General features: G+C 36.2%; 1 protein-coding gene across 1 annotated transcript in view; it reads left to right on the forward strand.

Moving 5' to 3' along the window:
* The first annotated feature begins 251 nt into the window (after positions 1 to 251).
* The window catches only part of Hydin (HYDIN axonemal central pair apparatus protein), a 318,432-nt gene continuing 294,619 nt past the window's right edge, over positions 252 to 24,064 (forward strand). The window contains exons 1-4 of the mRNA XM_027933192.3: positions 252 to 401; positions 2,859 to 2,984; positions 13,404 to 13,523; positions 16,610 to 16,744. Of these exons, the coding sequence (XP_027788993.3) occupies positions 267 to 401; positions 2,859 to 2,984; positions 13,404 to 13,523; positions 16,610 to 16,744 (516 nt within the window). The 5' untranslated portion in view covers positions 252 to 266. The remainder of the gene's footprint in view (positions 402 to 2,858; positions 2,985 to 13,403; positions 13,524 to 16,609; positions 16,745 to 24,064) is intronic.

Below are 24,064 nucleotides of genomic sequence, written 5' to 3' on the forward strand. Positions count from 1 at the left end.
TTAGTTTAGAATCCCTAAGTCAGCCTAAAATGGATTCTAGACTTTGGGACAAGAATAAATCTAGACCAGCCAAGTGGAGTAAAAACCTTTAGTTAAAATATTTGGTTCAAGCATTGGATGTATTTTTTTGAAGATCAGTATTTTCTAAAACCTTCCTGTATTTGAAAATGCTTTAAAAAATTATGACCTACATTCAGGAATTAACTGTATTTTTTAAATAAAATTTCTGTTTTTTGCTCTTAGGTGATCAAAGAAAAGATCTGAAAATGACAAGTAGAAGACTTGAGGAATCGATGGGGGCTGTTCAGATGGGCTTAGTCAAAATGTTAAAAGGGCTCCAAAGCAAGGTTTTGCCACCCCTGAGTCCCAGGGTGGTCACAGAAGAGGAAGTAAACCGCATGGTAATGTATCAGAGAAATTGTATATAAAATACTATTTTTATTGTTAAGTATTTTTTTATTAGTTGCTCATGACACTACAATGATCTTGACGTATCATACATTTGAATCAAATAGGGTATAATTTCTCATTTTTCCAAGTGTACAGGTTGCAGAATCGCTTGCCTCTTCAGGTCATGACATCCCCAGAATATCAAACAGAGTTACTGACTGACTAGTATGAATTTAGTTAGAATAGTAGCTTGCTGCAGAGCCTAATTACCTGTTAAAATTCAAGAAGTTTTGAAATTGCCTGCACACTTGAAAGTACAGGCTTGAATTGCTTAAATTAATCAGTTGGGGTTAAGACTCTGTGTCTTAGTCCATTTTCTGTTGCTCTAACAGAATATTAGAAAAGGCGTTTATTTCAGCTCATGGTTCTGGAGCCTAGGAAGTCCAAGATTAAGTGGCTGTATCTGGTAAGGGCCTGTGCTACACCCTAGCATGTCAAGAAATTGGAAAAACAGGGCTGAGATGTAGCTCAATGGCAAAGCTTCTGCCTTGCATTGGCAAAGCTCTGGGTTCGACCCCCAGTTCCAAAAAAGACAAAAAAAAAAGAACCCCACCAAAAAAAAATTAATAAGATAAAAAAAAGAAATTAGAAAACAGGCAGGCATGTGCAGAAGCAAGAAGAGGGGGCTAGACTCTGAGAAAAGGGTTATTTTATTCATGAGGGCTCTAACACAACAAATTAAGGTTCCAACACATGAATTTGTATTGGAACCATAGCTCGTATATACAAACTTAAGGTTTTCTTAATGTCAGGTATAACTGGATTAAATTGTCTTTTGTTTAGTTCAGAAACAATCAAATATAAGGATTTCACAGGATTCAAACTAATAATTTATTATTTCTACATTGGCAAGAGTTATTTGGTTTATATATTTATAGAACACTGCACATTAAAAAATGACTAGTATATGGTATCTAGGAAAAAATGCATGATTTTTCTTTTAAAATAAAAAATAATTATATCTTTAATTATCTGTAATGATTTGTGAGAACTAATTATGAACTACATGGTATAGGAAGTATTAATAAAGACTTAGAGTGCTAGGAATAGCATTCACTGTATTTTAGTTAATTTCATGGGGCTGGGATTGTGGCTCAGCGGTAGAGCACTCGCCTAGCATGGGTGGGACCCGGGTTTGATCCTCAGCACCACATAAAAATAAAGGCATTGTGTTGTATCCATCTACACCTAAAATAAAATAAAATAAAACAAAGCAAAAAAAAGTTAATTTCAAGTTGTATTCCAATTAGACATGCAAAGTCAACCATTCTCCTTGGTGGTGGCAGTTGGTGCATATTTATAGAAAATTCTGACTTTGCTTTTAAGACTTCATTATTTTAATTTGAATCACAATGTAGCTGAGACCTCAACACTGTATTACTCTAATCTGTGTTCCAATCAAAAAGAATTTTAAAACCAAGTCAAAGCCTACATTAGAAATATGCCTTCATTTAAATGGATTCAATCAGAGAATTCAAATTCATAGGAACACAAGCACTCCTGAAGAGCACTGACTTTAACCCAGGGAAAAATTAATCAGCTAAATTATATTCTCCTGAGTGTTTTCAAAACCCTTGGCATATACTTTGGCATTAGGTTGCTGCCAGGGATTGTAAATCTCCTTGCATATCAAGTGGGCCCTGGAACCATGTGAACATTCTAGAACAAAACAACTGAGTAATATTGGTTGGTTCTGAATAACTAATCCTTTGATAAGTTAGTTTTATTAAATGGCAGGTTACTCTTCATTCTCACAATATTAGTATTGTTTTTGGGGTGTGTGAATGTGCCTGGTGTTGGATCTGATGATCAGCTCAGAGCTCTTTCTAATCAGTCCAAATGTGCTCTTGTGATTTCTAAAAAGTTTAAACTCGTTTCTAAGTAGTGGAACCACACTTCAAAATTCTTTTCGTTTTATAAAGTTTCCCTTTATTATGATATAATATGATAGTTAAACACCCAAAAAAGCTTTGTTTACATGTATCTTCAGTTGAGAAATAGAAGTATTCTAAACTCTTTATCTCTGAAGCCTGTAAGTGATTTTACAACTTAAGAGTATTTTATGCTCAGATGCTTTTTTCTGAGCATAAAATGTTAAGCTCTTTGGACAGGTTCCTGTACAATTTCTTGACTTTTTTTTCTCGAGGGTTCCTCTGTGCGATTCCTTCAAAATTATAAGAGAAGGGCAACCACATGTCACTTTAAATTATTGTGCAAAGACCTCAAAAGTGCATGGGGCACTCTCTTGTATAATTTAGTTATTTTAAATATTTTATAAGGTAACTTAGTGGCATTCCAGAATTATCCTGAGAGCTGCAAATACAAATTATTCATTGCTGGCACTTATGCAAACATTTCTCCACTGTAACCACTTATGACTCTTTGGCTCTTGTTGTTTTGAATCCTAGCTGACACCCTCGGAGTTCCTGAAGGAGATGTCCCTCACCACAGAGCAGAGACTGGCAAATACCCATGTGATGTACCGGCCACAGATCGTTGAACTCTTAGATATGGGGGAGACCACTCATCAAAAGGTAGATGAGCCTGAAGCTAGATCATGGGAACTTTCCGGAACAGTAACTAAATGAAAATGGTCATCTCTGGCTACCCAGTCCTTCCTTGGGTTTGCTTTGTGTGCTCCTTTTCTGCCTCCATTATCCTGAGTTCTATGATTTGGTGTGGTGAGGGCCGCAAGTAACAAGTGAAATAACAAATATCTAAAACTTTTTGACTAGTCCTTCTTTAGGTACTTCTAGACACTGTTTGAAACTATTGCTTCCAGGTTAGGAGTTATTCCAAGAACTATATTAGCTAAGCCCAATTAAGTTATCCTTTTAGGATAACAAACAATCCCTTCTTAATGAGCTGTCTAGTAAGAAAGAAGAAGTTGGCCTTGTTTACTGAAGTAGGCATTCATTGTCTATTTTGGCTTATTTCCAAAAACAATTATATCATTTTAGTCTAAAAAGAACAATTTAACTTGTTTTTATATTCTAAGGCAAACCATATGCTCTAGGTTTTAGGAGTTTATGATTATAAAAGAAGGTCTCATTCCCTACTTTTTAATTAATTTCCTAAGCTTAATGCTTCATTTTAAGCATAATTTATGCATGAATTATGGTTGAACTCTATCAGTTGGAGTGCTGCAGATCAGCCTCTTTTGGAAGGATTCCCTAGTTCTTCCTGAGAGTTTTGAGTTATATCCCACATGGGAAGGAGTCCCTGAAGTTCCTTTGCTCTTGCTGCCCCAAGGACTTTGCACATCATCGACTCCCTATTTAGGATTCACATACAATTTGCTGCTCTGAACTTCGCTAGCTTTAATTATTAATTGTGTCATCTCTTCCCTACAACCAGCCTCCACATCTGAGGGGAGGGGAACATGGCCTTGCCCATCTTACAGTTTAGTAGCAAGTGGTATAAACTTTGCCTTTGCAAATATATCTTTAATCAAACCACTTCTCCCTGACTCCTCCACCACCATCATCTAGACCACAGATGCTTACACCCTCCCTGCTTCTAGCCAACACTCCTTTGTCAATTCTCCATGAACAGTCAGAGCGATTTCTAAACATTAAACCAGAACATGTCTAAAAACACCTTGTAACTTCCCATTACTGTCATAAGAAAAATAGCTAAACTTGACTCTCAGGTGCTGTGTCACATAGCCCTGCCTCCTACGTGGGACTCTTTTCCTTCCACTGTTATGTCTGGTTTTTTCTCTACTAACTGCGCTTGCCTCTTGCTGCTCCTTAGACATGGGAAGATAATTACCCTGAGTGAAGGAGAGATGGTTGCTGTTTTAGACAGGTAGCCAAGGGAAGGCCTGCCTCAGGGGTTGACACCTAGCAGAGATCTGAGGGAAGAGCATTGCAGTCAGAAGGAAGAGCAAGTGCAAAGTCCTTGGAGTGAGGACATCAACTCCAGGAGGGTGGGAGCTTTGTTGGCATCGTTCCTAACTTTATGTTTAATTTGGAAAGGAACCTGGCACGTATTGCAAATTCGGTATTTATTGAACGAAAATACGAACTTTCTCTTCTAACTGCTTATATCCTTCCTATATTCTTGAATGTTTGTTTTGTGTTCTTTGATTTTTTTTTTTCCCCGTTATGTTCTTTGAATTTATGGTGAAATGGTGCAGTTAAAATTTTCATTGCTTTGTTGCAACAATTTTCTGGCAAATATTCATTTTTCCCCCTTTACCTAGTGCATTATATTTGTACATAATATTTGGGTTCATTTTGACAGCGTCATATGTGCATGGAATTTGTTTGACTACATTTCTGTCCTTGGTGCCACTGCTCCCCCAACCCTACATTCTCCCTCTCCCCCATTCTTCCTCTACTGGTTTTTGGTTCGTTTGTTTGTTTGTTTATTTATTTATTTATTGGTACCAGGGATTGAACTCAGGGGCACTCAAGCACTGAGCCACATCCCCGGCCTTATTTTGTATTCTGCTTAGAGACAGGGTCTCACTGGGTTGCTTAGCGCATCACTTTTTGCTGAAGCTGGCTTTGAACTTGTGATCCTTCTACTTTGGCCTCCTGAGCTGCTGGGATTACTGGCTTGTGCCACCACACCCGGCTATTTGTTTATTTTTGATTGACACTTTTTACAAATACATTACAGTGGAATCCACTTTGGTACATTTATACATTCACGTAGTGTGATTTTTATAAATTCATTACACAGTTCCTCCCCATTCCTGTCCTTCCTCCCACCCCTCAGTCTCTTTCTATTCCACTGATCTTCATTATATATATCTATGATATTCAGTCCCCACTTCATCCCTTGATTTTCTGAATCTGGCTTATTTCACATTTGTGTATATATACCACTTTTCTTTATCCATTTGTCTGTTGAAGGGCACCAACTCTGATTCCATAGTTTGTCTATTGTGAGTTGTGCTGCTTTAAACAATGATGGCTATAACACTGTAGTGTGCTGATTTTAGTTCTTTTGGATAAATGCTGAGGAGTGGAATAGCTGGGTCATATGGTGGATCTGTTCCTATTCTTTTTTTTCCAATTTTTTTTTAAATTCATAGATGAACACAATATCTTTATTTTATTTATTTATTTTTATGTGGTGCTGAGGAACCCAGTGCTTCACACGTGTGAGGCAAGCACTCTGCCACTGAGCCACAACCCCAGTCCTGTTCCTATTCTTTTGAGGAATCTCAGCATTGCTTTCCAAAGTGGTTGTACTAATTTGCCATCCCACCAACAGTATATGATTGTCCCATTCCCCCGACATCCTCAATAGCATTTATTATAGTTTGTTTTCTTGGTCATTGCTATTCTGACTGGAGTGAGATGAAATATTAATGTAGTTTTGATTTTTAAATATTAATGTAGATTTGATTTTTCATTTCTCTGAATGCTAGAGAGGTTGAATATTTTTTCATTTACTTATTGACCATTGTGCTGCTTTTTTAAAAAAAAAAATTCTGTTTAATTCTTTTGCCTATTTATTGATTGGGTTGTTTTTTGGTGTTAAGTTTTTTGAGTTCTTTATATATTCTGGATATTAATTCCCCATCAAAGGACTGGCTGGCAAGGATTTTCTACCTTTCTGTAGGCACTCTCTTCACATTTTTAATAATTTTCTTTGCTATACAGAAGATTTAAAATTTTACTGTATCCCACTTACTGATTCTTGGTTTTATTTCTTGAGCTTAAGAGGTCTTGTGAAGGAAGTTGGTGCCCACACCAACATGATGGAGTGCTGACCCTGTTTTCTTCTAGCAAAGTTTCTGGTTTAATTCCTAAGTCTGATCCACTTTGACTTTTGTGCAGGGCAAGAGATAGGAATCTAGTTTCATTCTTCTACATACAGATATACAATCTCCCCAGTACCATTTGTTAAAAAGGCTATCTTTTGTCTAACATGTAGTTTGGGCATCCTTGTCAAATATCAGATGACTGTAAGTATGTGGGTTTGTCTCTGTGTCTCCTATTCCATTGGTTTTCATGTCTATTTTGATGCCGATGTCATGCTGTTTTTGTTACTATCACTCTGTAGTGAGAGAAATCAGGTGTTGTGATGCCTCCTGAGTCATTCTTCTTGCTCAGGGTTGCTTTGGCTCTTCTGGTTTTCTTATTATTCCAAATGAATTTTAGAACTGTATTTTCTTGTTCTGAGAAGAATGTCATTTGTATTTTGACGGGGATTGTATTGAATCTATAACACTTTTGGTAATATGGCCATTTGGACAATATTAATTCTACCTATCCAAGAACATGGATGGTCTTTCCATTTTCTAAGGTTTTATTCAATTTCTTTCTAATTGTTCTATAATTTTCATTGTAGTGATTTTGAATCCCCTTGGTTGATTAATTTCTAAGGTGTGTGTGTGTGTGTGTGTATTGTGAATGGAATCGTTTTCCTGATTTCTCTCTCAGCATAATCAGTGTTGGAGTATAGGAAAGCTTTTGATTTGTGAATGTTGGTCTTGTATCCTGCTACTTTTATGAATTCATTTATCAACTCTGATTAACTCTAGAAGTCTTCCAGTAAAGTGGGTTTTTTTGGTGGGGGAGGGGGTCTTCTAGGAAACTATTTGTACCTCTTTAATTTCCTTCTCATTTGATTTCTCAAGAACTATATTGAATGGGAATGGTAAGAGCGGACATCCTTGCCTTGTTCCTGATTTTAGAGGAAATGCTTTTAGTTTTTCTCTGTTCTGTATGATGTTGGCTTTGGGTTTGTTTATATTGTTTTATAATAGCCTTTATAATGTTGAGGTAAGTTCCTTCCATTCCTAGTTTCTCCTGTAGTTTAACATGAATAGGTACTGGATTTTATTAAAGACCTTTTCTGCATCTACTGAGATGATCATTTGATTCTTGTTCTTAATTCTATTGAAGTGGTAAATTACATTTGATTAGCATATGTTGAACCAACCTGGCATCCCTGATATGAAACCCACTTGCTCGTGGTACATACTCTCTACTTGCTGTGTTTTTGAAGGCTGTTTGCTAATATTTTATTAATCATTTTTGTATCTATGTTCATTGGGGATATTGGTCAGTAGTTTTTGTTCTTTGTTGAGTCTTGTCTGGCTTTAGCATCAGGGTTATACTGGTTTCATAGGATGTATTTGGATGATCCCTCCCTTTAAATTTCATGGAATAATTTGAGAAAAGCTGATGTTAGTTATTGTTTAAAAATCTGGTAAAACTCAGCTGAGAATCCATCTGGTCCTGGACCTTTCTAGGAAACATTTGTACCTCTTTAATTTCCTTTTCTTGTTTGATTTCTCAAGAACTATATTGAATGGGAATGGTCAGAGTGGACATCCTTGCCTTGTTCCTGTTTGAAAATTGCTGTTTCAATTTCATTACTTTTTATTGATTTGTTTAGGTTTTCTATATCTTCCTGGTTCCATTTGGGCAGGTTATATGTGTCTAGAAATTTGTCAGTTATCTTCTAAATTTTCTAGTTTAATTGGAGTTTAAATTTTCAAAATAATTTCTAGTGATACTCTAGACCTCAGATGTGTCTGTGATGATATCTCCCTTTTCATCTTCTTTTCATTTATTTGGATCCTCTCTTTCTCTTTACTTTGGTTAGTTTAGTTAAAGATTTATCAAACTTATTTATCTTTTTAAAGAACCAACTCTTTGTTGCATTGATCCTGTATATTGTTTTAAATTCTCATTTTATTTAATTTTGGCTCAGATCATAATTATTTTCTGTCTTCTACTGATTTTAGAATTAGTTTGTTCTTTTCTGTGGCCTTGAGCTGGATCATTAGATTATGTATTTGGAATCTATTTCATTAATAGAGACTCTCAATACTATAAAATTTTCCTCTTAGTACTGCCTTCCTACTCTCCCAGAGATTTTTATATATCGTATCACTATTTTACTTTGTTTTCAAGAATTTCTTGATTTTGTTTATCATTTCTACTATGATCCATTTTTCATTTAAAATAGTATTGTTCAATTTCCATGCTTGTAGGTGGTGTATATTTTTTCCTATTGATGTCTAGTTTCATTCCATTATGATCTGATGGAATGCATGAGATTATATCAGTTTTTTGGAATTTGATAAGACTTGCATTGTGACCTACAATATAGTCTATTTTGGAAAAGGTTCCATGAGCTGCTGAAAAGAAAGAAAATTCAGCTGATTGGGGATGAAATATTATGTAGATGTCTATTAGGTCCATTCGATTTTTACCATAAATCTTTATGTTATAATCTTCATTGTTTTTATATTTAAATGACTGTTGTTGTTTGGAGTGTGTTGAGATTACCCAGTATTATTGTACTGAGGTCTGTCTGGGATTTGATATCAAGAAGTATTTTTTTAATGTAATTAGGTGCACTGGCATTTAGAGCATATATATTTACTATTGTTATATTTTCTTGTTGGATTGTTTCTGTTAGCACTCTATAGTGGCTTTCTTTGTCTCTTCTGATTAGTTTTTGCTTAAAATTGCTTTGTTGGGCATGAGAATAGCTACTCCTGCTTATTTTCAGACTCCTTTTACGTGGAATATTTTTCCATCCTTTTACTCTTAGCCTATAAGTGTTTTGCCTGTTAGATATCTGGGTCTTTTTTAAACAGCATATAGTTGGATATTAATTTTTTTATTGGTTATTCAAAACATTACAAAGCTCATGACATATCATCTTTCATACATTTGATTCAAGTGAGTTATGAATTCCCATTTTTACCCCAAATACAAATTGCAGAATCACATCAGTTACACAATCACAATTTTTACATAATGCCATATTAGTGACTGTTGTATTTTGCTGCCTTTCCTATCCGGATATTATTTTTTAATCCATTCTGCCAATCTGTATCTTTTAGTTGGGGAGTTGAGACCACTTACATTCAGTGTTATCATGGATATATATTTTGTTGTTTCCTGTCATCTTGGTTTGTTTGCTATGCTTAATTCTGTCTTAATTTTCATTTTGTTTGTTGATCTTCTAGTGATCTCCTCTTTGTGTACTTGGGAGTTTGTTTTTAGGTTCCTCTGTGTGCAGTATATATATATGACTATATTCTGTAATGCTGGCTTAGTGGTCATGAATTCTTTTAGTTTATTATTGTCATGGAAAGTTTTGTTCCTTCTTCAATTTTGCAAGATAGCTTTGATGGATATAGCAATCTTGGCTTGCAATTGTTTTCTCTTGGAACATTGAATATCTCATTGTAGAGTCTCCTTGATTTTAGGATCTGGTTTGAGAAGTCAGAAATGAACCTTATTGGTTTGTCTTTTCTTCTTATTTTTCTTAAGTATTTTAATATATCTTGGCTTTATTTATCATGGTTATTACTATCATTATAATTATTATTACTATTAATACTGCTATTTTTTGAAAGAAGGGAATTCTTCCTGGACTTGCTGGTTCAAGGGCATTTAATGTTGAGTACTGTCCCAGACCAGCAGGGATTCTCCATGATTCATGTAACTCTTTATGAAAGAGGATTGAGTGTATATGTATTTATTTGTGAGGAGGATGACTTTATTTTTAAAAAAATTATTGCATTTGTGTGTAATTGATCAATTTAATAAAATAAATGTGATCATATATCTATTTTCCAGATTAAGAAAAGTAGCATAACATTACTGGCCTACTCATGCATTTCTCTCCCTATTTTCCAAAAGGAGTGCTGATTTATTTATTTCATGAGTTAGTTTTTCTTTATATAAGGAAAATAATGCTATATATTCTCCTTAATTTTTGGTCCCCTCCACAGATACATGGTTTTGAGATTTATTTATTGTGTTTAGCAGTGATTTGTTCATTCTTTGTTATAAAATATTTCCATGTATGAGAATAACACAACTTGTTTATACATTTTACTTCTGATAAACATTTGGTTGTTTACACCTTTTGACTATTATAAATGATGATGTTATGAGCACTCTTGTATATACATTTTAATGCACATATACATATTTACATTGGACATATATATAGAAGTGGAGTTTCTAGATCTCAGGTGAAGCATGTTTTGGTTTTTGTAGGTAATTTCCAATTTTCCAAAGTGTGCCAATTTGCACTCTAGCTGTGTTTGAGAATTCCAGTTGCACTAATTCCTTGGTAAAACTTGGTACTGTCAGTCTCTTTACTTTGAATCATTTTATTAGGTCTGTGGTGCTGTCACACTGTGGTTTAATTTGCAGTTTCTTTATAATGAGGTTGAGTATCTTTTCATATGTTTTTAGCCATTTAGATATCATATTTTATAAATTTCTTAATTATGTTTTTTGTACATTTATTACTGATTCATGGAAGTTCTTTATATGTTCTAAAGACTAATCCTATATATGTATTATAAATAATTTCCCACTTCTTGATTTTCTTTTATTTCCCAGATGGTAACTTTTGATGAACATAAGTTTTATATTTCAATATAACTTAATGTAACAGTCTTTTAGTTTAAGTTTTTTATTTTTTGTGCCCCATTAGAGGAAACTTTGTATTCTCCAAGATCATGAGGGTATTCTTCTAGATCTTCTTTAACAATTTTGTTTTTCCTTTTCCTTTTGGGTGCTTTGGTAAACACAGTGCTTTGGTACCCTGGGATGGTGTGAAATAGGAGTTAATTTTTTCATAGGGGTTGTCTAGTTAACACCACTTATTGAAGAGAACATTCCCTTTCCTGATACTTTTTAGTGTTGTTTTTGTCATTAATCAAGTGACCATATATTTAGTAATTGACTTATGAGCTTTTAAATCTATTATATTTGCTTTTATAGTCAATCTGGTCCTAATATCTTATTATCTTAATTACTGTGGTAAGAAATAGTATATGATTTATAGTAACATAATTATAATGTCCTTCTACCTGATGTATTAAGTCCTCCTCTATTGTTCTTTAAATGTACCTTATCTATTTTGATCCTTTTCATTTCTACATAAATTTTGTAATCAGGTTTTCAAAAAGCCCCCCAAAAATTCTTCTTGGGCTTTCTTTTATTGGGTAGCATTGAGTTTTGGGGTTAATTTGGGGAGTATTGGACATCTTGAATAAATTGAGTCTCTTAATTCATAAATATATTATAGTCCTGTATTCTTGTAGGTGTCTTTTAATTTCAATAATATTTTGTCATTCCTTGCACATCTTTTATTGGATTTATTCCTATGTGTTTTGCAGTTTGGAATGCTATTTTAAATGGTACTGTTTATAAATTTTATTTTCTAAATGTTCATTGCTGGTACATAGAAATATAATTGAGTTTTGTATGTTGAATCTTATCACATAAAGAATACATTTTGGTAGTTCCTTTAGAAGTTTTTGACAATAGTTTGCAATTTTTATCTCTGTAAAAATGTCCCTGTTTGAACTTCATTCTTGAAGGAAATTTTTCAGGGTAGACAATAATATTATGTCTGTAGGGTTTCTCCCCCCCACCACCAGGATTTATTTACTCATTTGTTTGTTTGCTTTACAGTTCTAGAAATCAAATTCAGGATCTCATGTATGCCAAGAAGCGCTCTACCACTGAGCTCCACCCTCAGTCCCTTAGAATTTAAAAGATATTCGTCTTCTGATTTGTGTTAATTAAGTTGAAAAGTCAACATTTTATTGGGAATTCTTGTTGTTGTTGTTGTTGTTGTTTGATTTTGTCCTTGAAAGTAAAATGTTTTTTCCTTTAGTTTCTTTTGCACATTTTTGGCCTCTGTTTTCAGTGGTGTAAAAATTATGTACCTGGGTATGCACTTTTTTCTTAATGCTGCTTGAGTTTAGAAGGATCCTGACTCTTTTTTCTCAATCACAGCGAATTCTCTATCATTATTTTATCAATATTGCTCTGCCTTATTCTCTCTTTCTGGGATTCCAATTACACCTCTTTCATGCTTTTTTGCTACATTAAGTTTATATTTTACTCTGTCTTCTGGATTTTCTATCATTTAAATCAGTCTTCTTGGTTCTGAATAATCTTCTAACCTATCTCCCCTTTTAGTCTTTCTTGCTTCAATTGTCCCTGACCTCATAAAACACTTACATTGAAGTCTTACTTTCAGTTGTTATGACTTTAAGTTGTATAATTTACATTTGATTCTTTTTTATCATGTCAAATTCTCTGCCATTTAAAAAAATGTTCTTGTAGCGAATAATCATGAATCATATCTTGTTTCTGTTGTCTCTTATTTCTGCTGGTATTCATTAATGACATCTTACTTCCTCATATTTTTGGTCATTTTATAAGTTGCATTTTTTTGAAGCTGTAAAACATTTCTTTTAAAAATGGAAGCTTTCATAATTGGAAAATTATGGAAATGATTTACCCCCTGTGATAATGTTCTCTTCTTCAGAAAGGACATGTTTGCTTCTTCTAGACAGATACAGCACCAGCAATCCAGAATCACTTCCTTCTGTTTGAGGACTGAGAGACCATAGTTCCCCCTTATTTTATGTTGCATCTCAATGAAGGGAAAGACTATCAGGGTTTCTATCTTGACAAGCCTTAGAATTCTTATCTCTGTCTCTCTAGCCCTGCTACATGTTCTGAAGTGCTGTGCATATATCAGCTGCCCATTCTAATGCAGGAGGAAAAACATAGCCAGATGTTCCCTATTACTCCAATCATTATTTATTTGTTTTCTCCTAGAATATGACCAGTAAATCTTTACTATCTTGTTAGCTCTCCAGTGCCTCTAAATAAATATTTGTTGATATAACTTTTCGGATTATTCTCATGGGGCTGTTGGTTCAAATGATCTCATTCACCACTACTGGACATGGAAATCTAATTCTTAATAGCCTGTTTTTTTTTTTAACTTTCTTTTGTATCACAGAAGTTGATAACAATAACCTCACAAATTATAACCATGAATGTTTATGGTGGTTACCCCTTTTTTAGTGTTCAGTATGTTATTAGTTTTAGTATCCAAAGGTCTATTTGGTATTTTCTTAACTTTCCCAGTAATTTTTGCCACTATGTGACTATATGAATAATTTATTGTTTCAACTGCAGTTTTCAGGAGTTGATTTGGATCAGACATTATTCCAGCCCTTTCCATCAGAGATTGTATTCCAGAACTATACTCCCTGTGAAGTCTATGAGGTTCCACTGGTACTGAGGAACAATGACAAAGTGAGTATATTTGCTGGGGTACATGAACTTCTCTAGATATATGAATAAGGTTTGAGTGAACTTGGATCCTGTAGGATCTTAGATAAGTTCTTTCATTGGATAGACTTAGGAAAATGTGCCCTTTGGCTTTAGGCTTAATGAAGACACGGCTAGGTCTGTTCAAGTGTTGCTCTACTTTCAGTTCCAGTGCAATGCCAAAAAAGTAGTGAACTCCTAGCATGTGAACTAACTTGTTAAAAAAAGGATTGATTTGGTGAATGGCATGGAGTTCTCACATTTGAGAACTCAGTTGGGCTATATTTTTATTTAAGGCAGAGCAGGTACTGTTAGTGTTTATGTACTCCACATGACAGAACACCATTTTCTCAGTTCAATGTATAGACTCTATGCATAGACACATATGGATGGCAATTATTGAGCGTTTATATTTGTATTCTGTAATGCATTTTTATTCTTTGATTTATACTTCTAAAAAATTTCTTGTATTCTCCCTTCTATTTCAAATAGCCTTCAGAGTTTTGTCTACAGGTAATTTAGGAAGGCTTCTCTTGCTGTCTAGGCCTCATCTCTGTGTGATTATGATGGAGGATTTCTTCTCCAGTCTTATGTCTTTGTCCTCAGAGATACCTTAGGGGTTTATTGCAAGAAAAGGTATGAAATGCCTGGGAATTTCCTTGACATCTGACAATAGTGCAAGAAGGGAGAATGTGGAAGTTCAGCATGAAGCACGGTGAAATGTGAAACAGGATTAGAGCAGGAAGAAGGCATCTGAGAGGTGGTTTACTTCAAGTGCAAAGTAGAAACACGTACAGGAGCCCAAGAACATGGAGACCAAAACATTTGAGCAATAAGAAAAAAGAGAAAATAAGTCTATGTAGGAATCCAAATCAAGTGGGAAGACTTGCAGTTATATTCGGTACAGTAGCTCATTAAAGGAATCAGTGATGCCTTTCAGAGCTCAATAGAGTGATTTAGCGACAGCAAAGTCAGACTTGGAAGAGAATGGTATATTTAGTTCTTTGCTGCAAGTATTGTTAGCAAGAAAAGCTCATGGGACAGAAACTAAACGTAGGCAAAGAGATGAAAAAGAATCTGAGGTACTTGGGGTTGAGTCCCTAGACCTCAAGAAGAGGCACATTACATAGACACTGAGAATTTTCTTTTCATGTAGGGCTTCCAACCAATTCAGTTTCTCACTTTGACTTCTCTTTTTCCTTTATTACTTTTTAAAATTCTCTGTCAGTTATTCTGAGGCTATTAAAGGCAGAGAGGAGCTAGTTCAAAGGGTCTTTTGGGCAATCCTCCTTGGCCCTAAACAAGAAATGATTATCATGGGGGTATATATAAGCAAGTCAAGGGGAAGGGACTGGGTTAAGTTTTGTCAGCACTCAGTTCTCGTGGATAGTCCAATACTGCTTGGTAAGTTCAGCGAATGTAGGTCCCATAGAAAGAGGGAAAGTCCAGCTGCCAACAAGCAGCCTTCTCCAGGCTGGGCAGGCTACCTCAGGGCCTTTGTACAGAGTGGCTGATGTTAGCCAGTTTCTCTGCTCCTTCAGTTCATGGTTTTATAAGGAGCCACTGGGAGAGACTTAGGACTCAGAGAAATATGCCCCATTTACCCTTTGCTTTCTCATTGACAGGGAGTATAAAAAACAGAACCTGTTTTACATTATCTCTTTGTTTCATACACATCTGGGTGACAGTAAGCTGTGAGCACTCTATAAATCACACATGATTATATTTTAGATACAGTTATAAGCACCCAGACTCCAGAGTTGGACTAATCTGAGTTCACATTCCAGCTGTGCACTCTCTAGCTAGAGACCAAGGGCACATCCCCTCACTTCTCCAGGCCATGGGAATGATAACAGTACCCATTTCAGTAGAGTGTTTTGAATATGAAATGAGATAATGAATGCATTTGGCTAAGTGGTTGTTACATAGTCGGTACTAACCCAGTATGGGAATTATTATTGCTAGTGCTGCCGTTGATTGCCTTTCTGATTTTTAACAGGTAATTATGCTCTCACTGAATACACTCTCAGAGAGCTTATCCAGCACCACTCAGCACAGCACAGTGACTGCACGTTCCCATGACTAGCAAAGCCTGTTCTGCTCCTATCAGATATGCACACCTCGTCCTTGTCTTCACACTCTCTGGTCTTATCATCTGAGTTCTTTCTTCATTTCTTCTTGTCTTCCCTGCCTGGATTATAGCTCTGGGAGGTTTTTCACTTGAGACTTACGTCATCCTTTAACTAGTTAACTGAGTTATAGTTAACTGTCTTCTGCCCTTTTGGTCATTTCTTAACAACTCCTCCTCCTTTTTTTTTTTTTTTTGTATGTACACACTTCTCACCCTTGACCACCCCATTCTCCTAGGATTGCATTTCTTTTATTGCTGGGCTGCTGAGGTAGAGATGTACCCCTGGGCCAGGCTGATCAAGTGGAGGAGCAAGCCTCTGAAGAGGCCAGCTGTTTGGAGCTGCTGCACCGGTCTGGGGGCACCACTGTGTTTTCTGCTCTTGCTTCCTAGCGGTGCCTTCCTTGGGACAGTCCCACAGGGAGTCAGGCGAGGACTTGCCCCCCAGCACCGCTGCTTGGTGAAGCTTCATCTGTAGAATGGGAACCATGGGGAAGCGCAAAGGCTATTGTGAGGATGGAGTGGCTGGTCATGTCCTTTGGATGGTCCACAGAAGGAACCCATTAAGGTGGTTTCCTCTGGAGTTGTTCTGCAGTGCTGGGAGATCCAGCTTCCCTCTGCTGTGTGGTGAGGTCTTAACTGATGAAGCACTTTAAATAATCAAGTGAACACAGACTTGCAATAATAATAAAAACAAGTAATGGTAATGTTAATAAAAATTAAAGTTGAAATGTATCAAGGCCTGCTTTGTGGGAGGTATTGAGATAAAGAAGGTACTGTCATCAATCTGTAGTTGAGGAAACAGAAGTTCAGACCTGACCAAGGTCACCTGCCTCGTAAGTAGTGGAGGGAAATTTCAGTCTCAGCTTGACTCCAGGTTTTGTGCCTTTTCTTGTTTTTCACATGCACAATGTCTTTCATCATGTGTTTTTTTTTCCTTCAGATTCCAAGGATGGTGAAAATTATTGAGGAAAGTTCACCTTACTTTAAAGTAGTCAGTCCCAAAGATATTTGCCACAAAGTAGCTCCGGGAGTGCCATCTGTATTCCGAATCCTCTTCACTCCAGAGGAGAACAAGGTAAATAGCAATGCTGGCAAGAAAACAGAATTGTCACTAGAAGTTTACAATTCAATTCCAAACACTCATGGAGGTGAGTGCTTGTGTTATTGGTGGACTTGGTAGGACTGGTGTTGGTGTTGGTGGGCATTGGTATAGAGATCTTAGTGTTTGGTGGTGGCGGATGTTGGTGGTAGTATTTTTGTCATTGATGGTAGTTGCATTAGTCTGTTTTTTGTTACTATAATAAAATACCAGAGGGTGGGTCATATAAGGAAAAGAGGCTTCTTTAGTTCGCAGTTTTGGAATTCTAAACAGCATAGCTTTAGCTCTGGTAAGAGCCTCCTTAGCTGAGTTACTTCATGGTGGATGACATTATGGTGAGAGCATGTATGGAAGCTAGAGATGGAATGATGAGATGGGAAGCCAGAGCTTAGGGAGGGTCTACCTCTTGAAGGTCCACACTCTCCCAATGTATGGCAGACCATGCTCCACATGAACTCAGGGGACAAACCACATCCAAACCATCGCAGTGGAGTTGGTGTTGGCAATGGTGGCGTGGATGGAACTGTTGTTGATGGTGGTGATGGTGAGAGGAGGGTGTCTAGTAGCACTGGGAATGAGAAATAATTGTCAATCTCTCATATTCTCTTATACCATTCAATTTATACAATATCACACATGCATTGGGAATCCCCTAATTAAAACATTAATAATTGTGGAATCTGAGTGATGGGTACATTGGGGTTTCTTCCACTCTTCTGTTTTCTTTGTGTATGTTATAAAATTTCCATCTTCACAAAGTTTGAGACCCTAGTTGGTGATAGCTTTCCTCTCCAGATTCTAACTTGACTCAAATGTCAATCACAGTATTGACTTGGCAAAGAATGTGACCGAGAGAGTATTTTCTGCTCCCCAATAACTAGCAGATAACTGATACTCAGTAAAAAGATGATCTACCATATATTCCCACCAAAACACAAACAGACAACCTGCAGCTAAGAGCAGAGACCTGGTCTACTTACCCCTGTTGGCCCATAGGCAGGCTAGAAAGGGTCTGCTTTCAATAGGAGGAGAACCCTACCCCCAGCTGCCAGGAATCAGCTCATGATCAGACTCTCTCCTGGGGTCAGCCTTTCCCCAGTCACAGAAACTCTAGTTCCTCCTAGGAGGGAAGGAACAGGTAAGCAGGACTGAGCGCATGGGCCTCCTCCTCAGCCCTTCTCCAAAAGCACAGAATTGTTGGCCAAGTTTTCTTCCCTGTGAGTCTACGTGGAGACTCTTGGGGAGGAGGAAAGGGGTTTTACCAGCACGACTGAAGGAACAAGGACTGAAAACAAGACTTAAGTAGGTGTAACAAAATGTCGGGTTATATGTAATGTTAACAGCATGCGTGCTTATCTGTATGGCACCACTGTGTTTGGAAATTAATGGAGCCCAGCAGAGTCAGGCAGAACTAGCTCTGAGCCTCTGCTTCTCCACCACTAATACTTACTGTAAATTGCTAAAGTCGTTACCAGTATTCCTGCTGCTACTAGGATTATTTCTACTTTTCTGTAGAGGAGGGATAGAAAATTTTATGTGGCCTGCCAAGCATGTGCTAGCTGTAGTGAATGGGTCAGAATTCCCCTATGGTAATTGTGCTGTCTCTACTTCACCACTTTGTAGTGTTACTATTTATTTCATGCATTTTGTTTATGGAGCTATAATTTTTATTTGGGGTGCTATTAAGATAAATGAAAAGAGGACTCCAGATGTAGGACTTTTTGCTATATATTACTGATGTTTGTTTGTTTTTGCTCTGTCTGAATGCTGTCTGTGAAGAGAAGAGAGCCTGGGTTTAGTTTAGTGTCAGCTTCCTGCTCTGGTCACTTCTGCAGGAAGCTGGTTGTAAAAGCCTTTGTGTGGCTTGAAATACAAAGCTTTTCTTAATGGTTTTCATGTTAGATAATATATGTCTTCTGTTGGGCAAGTGGTATTCCACCTGCATGTTGCTGAGAAGGTGGAATGTTCTGTACTGTGTTGGGCATGTGAATTACATGATGATTTCTGTGTCAAATCTGTATATTTGATATTTGTTCTTTCAAAAAAATCTGTGGATTTTACCCTGGAAGCTATATTATAATAATAGAGGGAGTTAGTGGGAGTATGGGTGAAACCAGAGTAACAGAATGTTAATAATCGTGGAATCTGAGAAACTAAAAGAAAAGAAATTTTTTTATTGCTTATACTATTTATCTATACAGTAGATAATAGTTGAAACATATTTTAGGTTTACTGGTTCTTTATAAATATTGAATGCTAACATTCTCATTGAGTATTAATACACTTGGCTGCATTTGGTTGCTACTTATCTTACTCCTAGCTTTCATATTCTCTTATACCATTTAATTTATCCAATATTATTCATGTATTGGGAAACCCCTAATTTAAAAAAAATCAACAAGTTGAATATTGTTAGGCATTTTTTCTTCTAAATATTTAAAAGTTGTCAAGGGCTACGTGCATGCATGAGAAGACATAGTGAGACTAATGGTTACCTGTGAGACATTTAACTATCTACTTTTGGATCCATTGAGATTTTGTGTTGGACTTGGACTCTATGCAATAATATAGTTTACGGAACTCATTTTTCTAAAGACAGAGTTGTTCTCTCCTGTTGCTGGGGCTCAGACTGATGATGTGAATTTAGTACCTCCATCCACCCTCGCGGCTGGAAAGCTGACAGGCAGGCGTGCATGGAATGACTGGCTAGGTTTAGGGGCACTGTCTTCTAGGCTGTTCCAGAATGCAGCCAAAGAGTAACTAGAGCCAGATTTATTTTAAGAGAGAGTCAGTCATTTCACGAAATGTCACTGTTTCTTCAGCTGGCCACATTGATAGCCAACGTGCATATGTATTTTTCCTCCTTATCCCCTGCTGATCTGCGGCCTCTCCATTCTCATTTGCCCTCCTCACATCTGGAGTGTGAGATATGTAAATTGCAGCATGCCACAGTTAATAAGCCAGTCCCCTTTCAATTGGATTTTCAGTATCCATGTATATTAGCACTTGAAGATGATAATGCAATTTACATTTTTTTCCCTGTCATCTATTAATCTGACTTCCTGGGGATGGAACTTGTTAAGAATGCCAAAAGTCCAGATGACAGGTGCAGCACATTCACTTTGGCTTTCCTTGTCTCTTCCCACACAGACTTTAAAAAGCAACAACAACAACAAAACCATTGAATTTGTTATTAGTCTAATATAGAGTATATATCATGTACTGTTAAAATATAATAGTCAATGTTATCATATAATAACACTAAAAAATTCTGGAGACTGGCATTTTTTGACCTCTTAAATTTGAATCTTCAGTATTAAAAAAGGTATGAAAAATATTAAGCTTTTGTCAGAAAGCAAAACAGTACTTCCTCAAACTTAAAAAAAGCATCTTGTTTATACACGTTATCACGTGGAAATGGCAGCGGTGTTTGAAGAGAATATCCAGTGACACAATTTTCTTATTCAGTTAAATTTTGAGAAAATGTCTAATTTGTTGTCCAAATGGTTTTCCTACTTTGTTATTACGAAATATAAAAACCTTGTCCCGAGGAGAATAGAAATGTTAACATATTTTATGTGTTCTAGGTGTATAATAATCATAAACTATGTTGCCAGCATTTCAAATCAAAGTGTAGTTGTCATCAAATTTTCCACAGCCAATAATTCTTGTTGGCAAAAATAATGGTAGGGAGTCTGTTTCCTTCCTGGGTGGAATGAGCCCTCCCCGGTTCTGTCGGGATCTCCTTAGAATCCCAGGGCCTAGCACAGTGCCCAACGCATAGGAAATACACAGTAAGTATTTGTTGAGTGAGATAAGTAAATAAAAAGTTATTCCCAATAAAATATAATGAAACTTCTTCAACTTGGAAGACGGCCTACAGATGATAAAAGCAAAGTATAGGAAAGGACTCATTTTCTTTTTGTGTCCTAAATGTTTTCAGAGTTAACTTTCCCATCATTGCAACAGGAGAAAGACGTCTAAGAAGTCTTCTCTAGGAGGGATGTTTCCATTTTCTTTCATGTCTCAATGAGTCGTCTCACTACTTTTTAGCTTTCTGGACTTGATAAATATAATTGGATAATCAGGCTAATGAGGAATTCTCTTTATGAAGAACCCTTGATAGTTTTGTACCCCGATGAAGATATTATGGTTGACTAATGTTCTTTGGCTCACTGTGTGCATTGTTTGAGCTACAATCCAACAGTTTGGCCTTCATAGAGCTTATGTTACCTGGTGAGTTGACAAATATATAATTAAATGTCAGTTAGTGACATGATAAATGATACTCTTTGATAAAATGAAGAGTATGATAAATAAAGCTCTTTCCCTGAAATAGGAGGGTCAGGGAAGATTTCTCTGTTGGAGTAGCATCTGGGCAAAAAACTAACTTAAGCCATGCAAACATCTGAGGAAAAAGCTTTCTGGGAGAGGGAACAGCAAGTACAAAGGCCCTGTGGCAGAAACATGCTTGGCTACAGGTTTGGGGGGTGCAAAATGACCAATGGAGCTGAAGCAGAGGAAGCCTCCGGGGAGAGGCAGAGGATAAGGTTGCAGAAGGTAAGATCATGAAGAGTGAGGAGTCATTCAGAGAGGGGGAGAAAGTCACTATAAAGCACTTAAAATATTTTTATTATGAAAGCTTTCACTGATATGTAAAAGTTGAGAGTATAGTGTGGTGGACTGTCATTGCCCAACCCTTCCCACTATCAGTGCACAATCAGTCTGGCTTTGTCCACCCTGCTCCTATCCTCAAAGGGTTTGGAACCCATACATCAGATTTTTTTCAATTGTAAATACTTCATTATTTGTCTCAAAATCATAAGGAACTTTTTAAAAGTTAACCACAATACCAAAAGTATACCTAAAAAATGACCATTATTCCTTAATAACATCAAATATTCCGTTAGTATTTAGTATTTCACCAATTGAGTCATAATTTTTTTTTAAGTTGATTTGTTTAAATTGGGATGCAGGTCAGGTTTGCTAGTTGATCCTCAATGGATTGCTTGCAATCTTTTGACCCCTGTTGCTTATATACTGGTGGCCAGGTATAGAGCCTTGGTTAGGTAACTGTTTAATTATTATTTTTTTTTGGCAAGAATCTTTCATAAGTGATGTGCTACTTCCTATTGTATCACATCAAGAGACACAAAATGTCTGTTATGTTTTGTTTTGTTAATGATACAGTGAAGATCATTACTTAGATCATTGAAGTTTCAGTTCCTAATTCCATAATTGGTTTGCATTTACTGATTGGAATTCTTCTAAAAACAACAACAACAAAACCTTCCCTCATCAAATTTTTAGCTGAAGTGGAGTTGGAGAATATTGTGCTAAGTGAAGTAAGCCAATCCTAAAAAACAAAAGGCTGAATATTCTCTCGGATAAGTTGATGCTGGTCTATAATTGGGAAGGGGAAGGCATGGAAAAATGGAGGAACTTTGATTGAGCAAAGAGGAGGGAGGGTAAAGCAGTGAGAGCAGGAAAGACGGTGGAATGAGATGGACATCATTACCCTGGGTACACGTATAACTGCACAAAGAGTTTGATGCTACATCTTATACAACCAGAGAAATGAAAAATTGTGCTGCAATTGTTTACAATGAATCAAAATGCATACTTCTGTCATATATACCTAATTTAAATAAATAAATAAATAAGTTTCTGGATCTATATGGAACAGAGACAAATCAAAAAAATTCAAAAAAGATATACCATCAATGTATCAATGTTAGTTTTAAACTGATTGGGACTTCAGAAGTGATCATTCTGTTTTGAGGGGTGAATTTCAGATTGAGAAGATACCATATAATAATGACTTGTAACCAACTAATGAATGTAGAACATTTTCCAGGGACACAGCATGTGAAATCCACCAAGACCTGATCAGATCTGGGTCTGCCATGTTGCTATTCCTCTGTTGAGTTTCAGAGTAAAGGCAGAAAGAGGATGAGGGGGCTTAACATGCTGGTCCTGATCTTCACACAGAGAGACATTCACTGTAGTAGAAAATGCCATTTCCCTTTGCTGAAACTTTGAAAGAATTATTGCCACGTTTGCATCCTGTCATGGCATTAATGTAAAATCATGACTCATTTTTTTCGCTTCTTGAAAAGTTGTATCTGCCATTTTCATATTCGGATTTTTTTTTTTTTTTTTAAAGTTTGGAGGCTGGGCATGTTGGAAGGAAGACTAACAACAAAAAGTGATTTGGAAGTTTCATCTGGAGAGCATTGACATATAGGATAACACTTTAAGATATAGAGAAATTGTGGCTAAGTCTCTCATAGTAGAGGGGAAAGAATCAGAATAAATATTTCTGGCTTTGAATGGTGGCCTGATTGCTCTGGATCTAAGTACAGTGAAAGGGAGTACATCAACTGAAGTAATTGCTTAGCTTGCAGGATGACAGAGCTGCCCAACTCATCATGTCTGAATTAATTCTAAACCAGCAAAGCAATATATAATAGTATATTATGTAATTTAATACAGTCATATTAAATGCACAACTTCAATATTGAAATGTGTTGTAAAGAATTTCTTAATGAACTTTCTCCATATTCTCTTATGGATATGTGAATTGATTATGAAAAAATAAATAATTCTGATCCAATTTCAAACATTCCTCATTTAGGAACTTGAAAAGATTTAAAAACATTCCCCTTAATATCTCAACCAGCTTCCTAAACCTTTTCCCACTGTCTTTAATTCCTTATGGAATGAGGAAGAAGATACGTGGATATAGAATAAAATAAGACAAAATGCTTTGGGATTTCCTTGAATCCTGCCTTCCACAGCATCTTTTTTTTTTTTTTTTTTTTTTTAAGATTTATTTTGTTTGTTTAATCTTTAGTTTTTAAAAAAAAATAGCATCAGGGCTGGGGTGGTGGCTCAGTGGTAGAGCGCTTGTCTAGCATGTGTGAGACACTCCACAGCATCTTTTGTTTTTGTTTTTTCGTTTTCTCTCAAAGCCTCAATTAATATTAAAGTTTCCACATGTGCCAGCTGCTCTCCAGTTTATAATTCCCCACAAAACCTTTGCTGGCTGTGGTTTGATCTCCTCAGAAAAAAAAATGAAAACAGTGCTTATCTCTTCAGGATTCTGTTGTAATCAGACTAGACTGTAGCGTTGAATTCCGTGGGGTTTTCTAAAATCAAATATCTTGGTGTAATTTGTACTTCCTTTTATTTGCATGCCATAAATTCCTGGCATTATCATTTAGAAACCAGAATCAATTGTAAAGCAAAGAGTCCAACAACTCAAATTTAATAAATTTCATGAGTCCTGTTCAT

The sequence above is a fragment of the Marmota flaviventris genome, chromosome 18 (genome assembly GCF_047511675.1).
Source record: "Marmota flaviventris isolate mMarFla1 chromosome 18, mMarFla1.hap1, whole genome shotgun sequence".
NCBI classification, from domain to species: domain Eukaryota; kingdom Metazoa; phylum Chordata; class Mammalia; order Rodentia; family Sciuridae; genus Marmota; species Marmota flaviventris.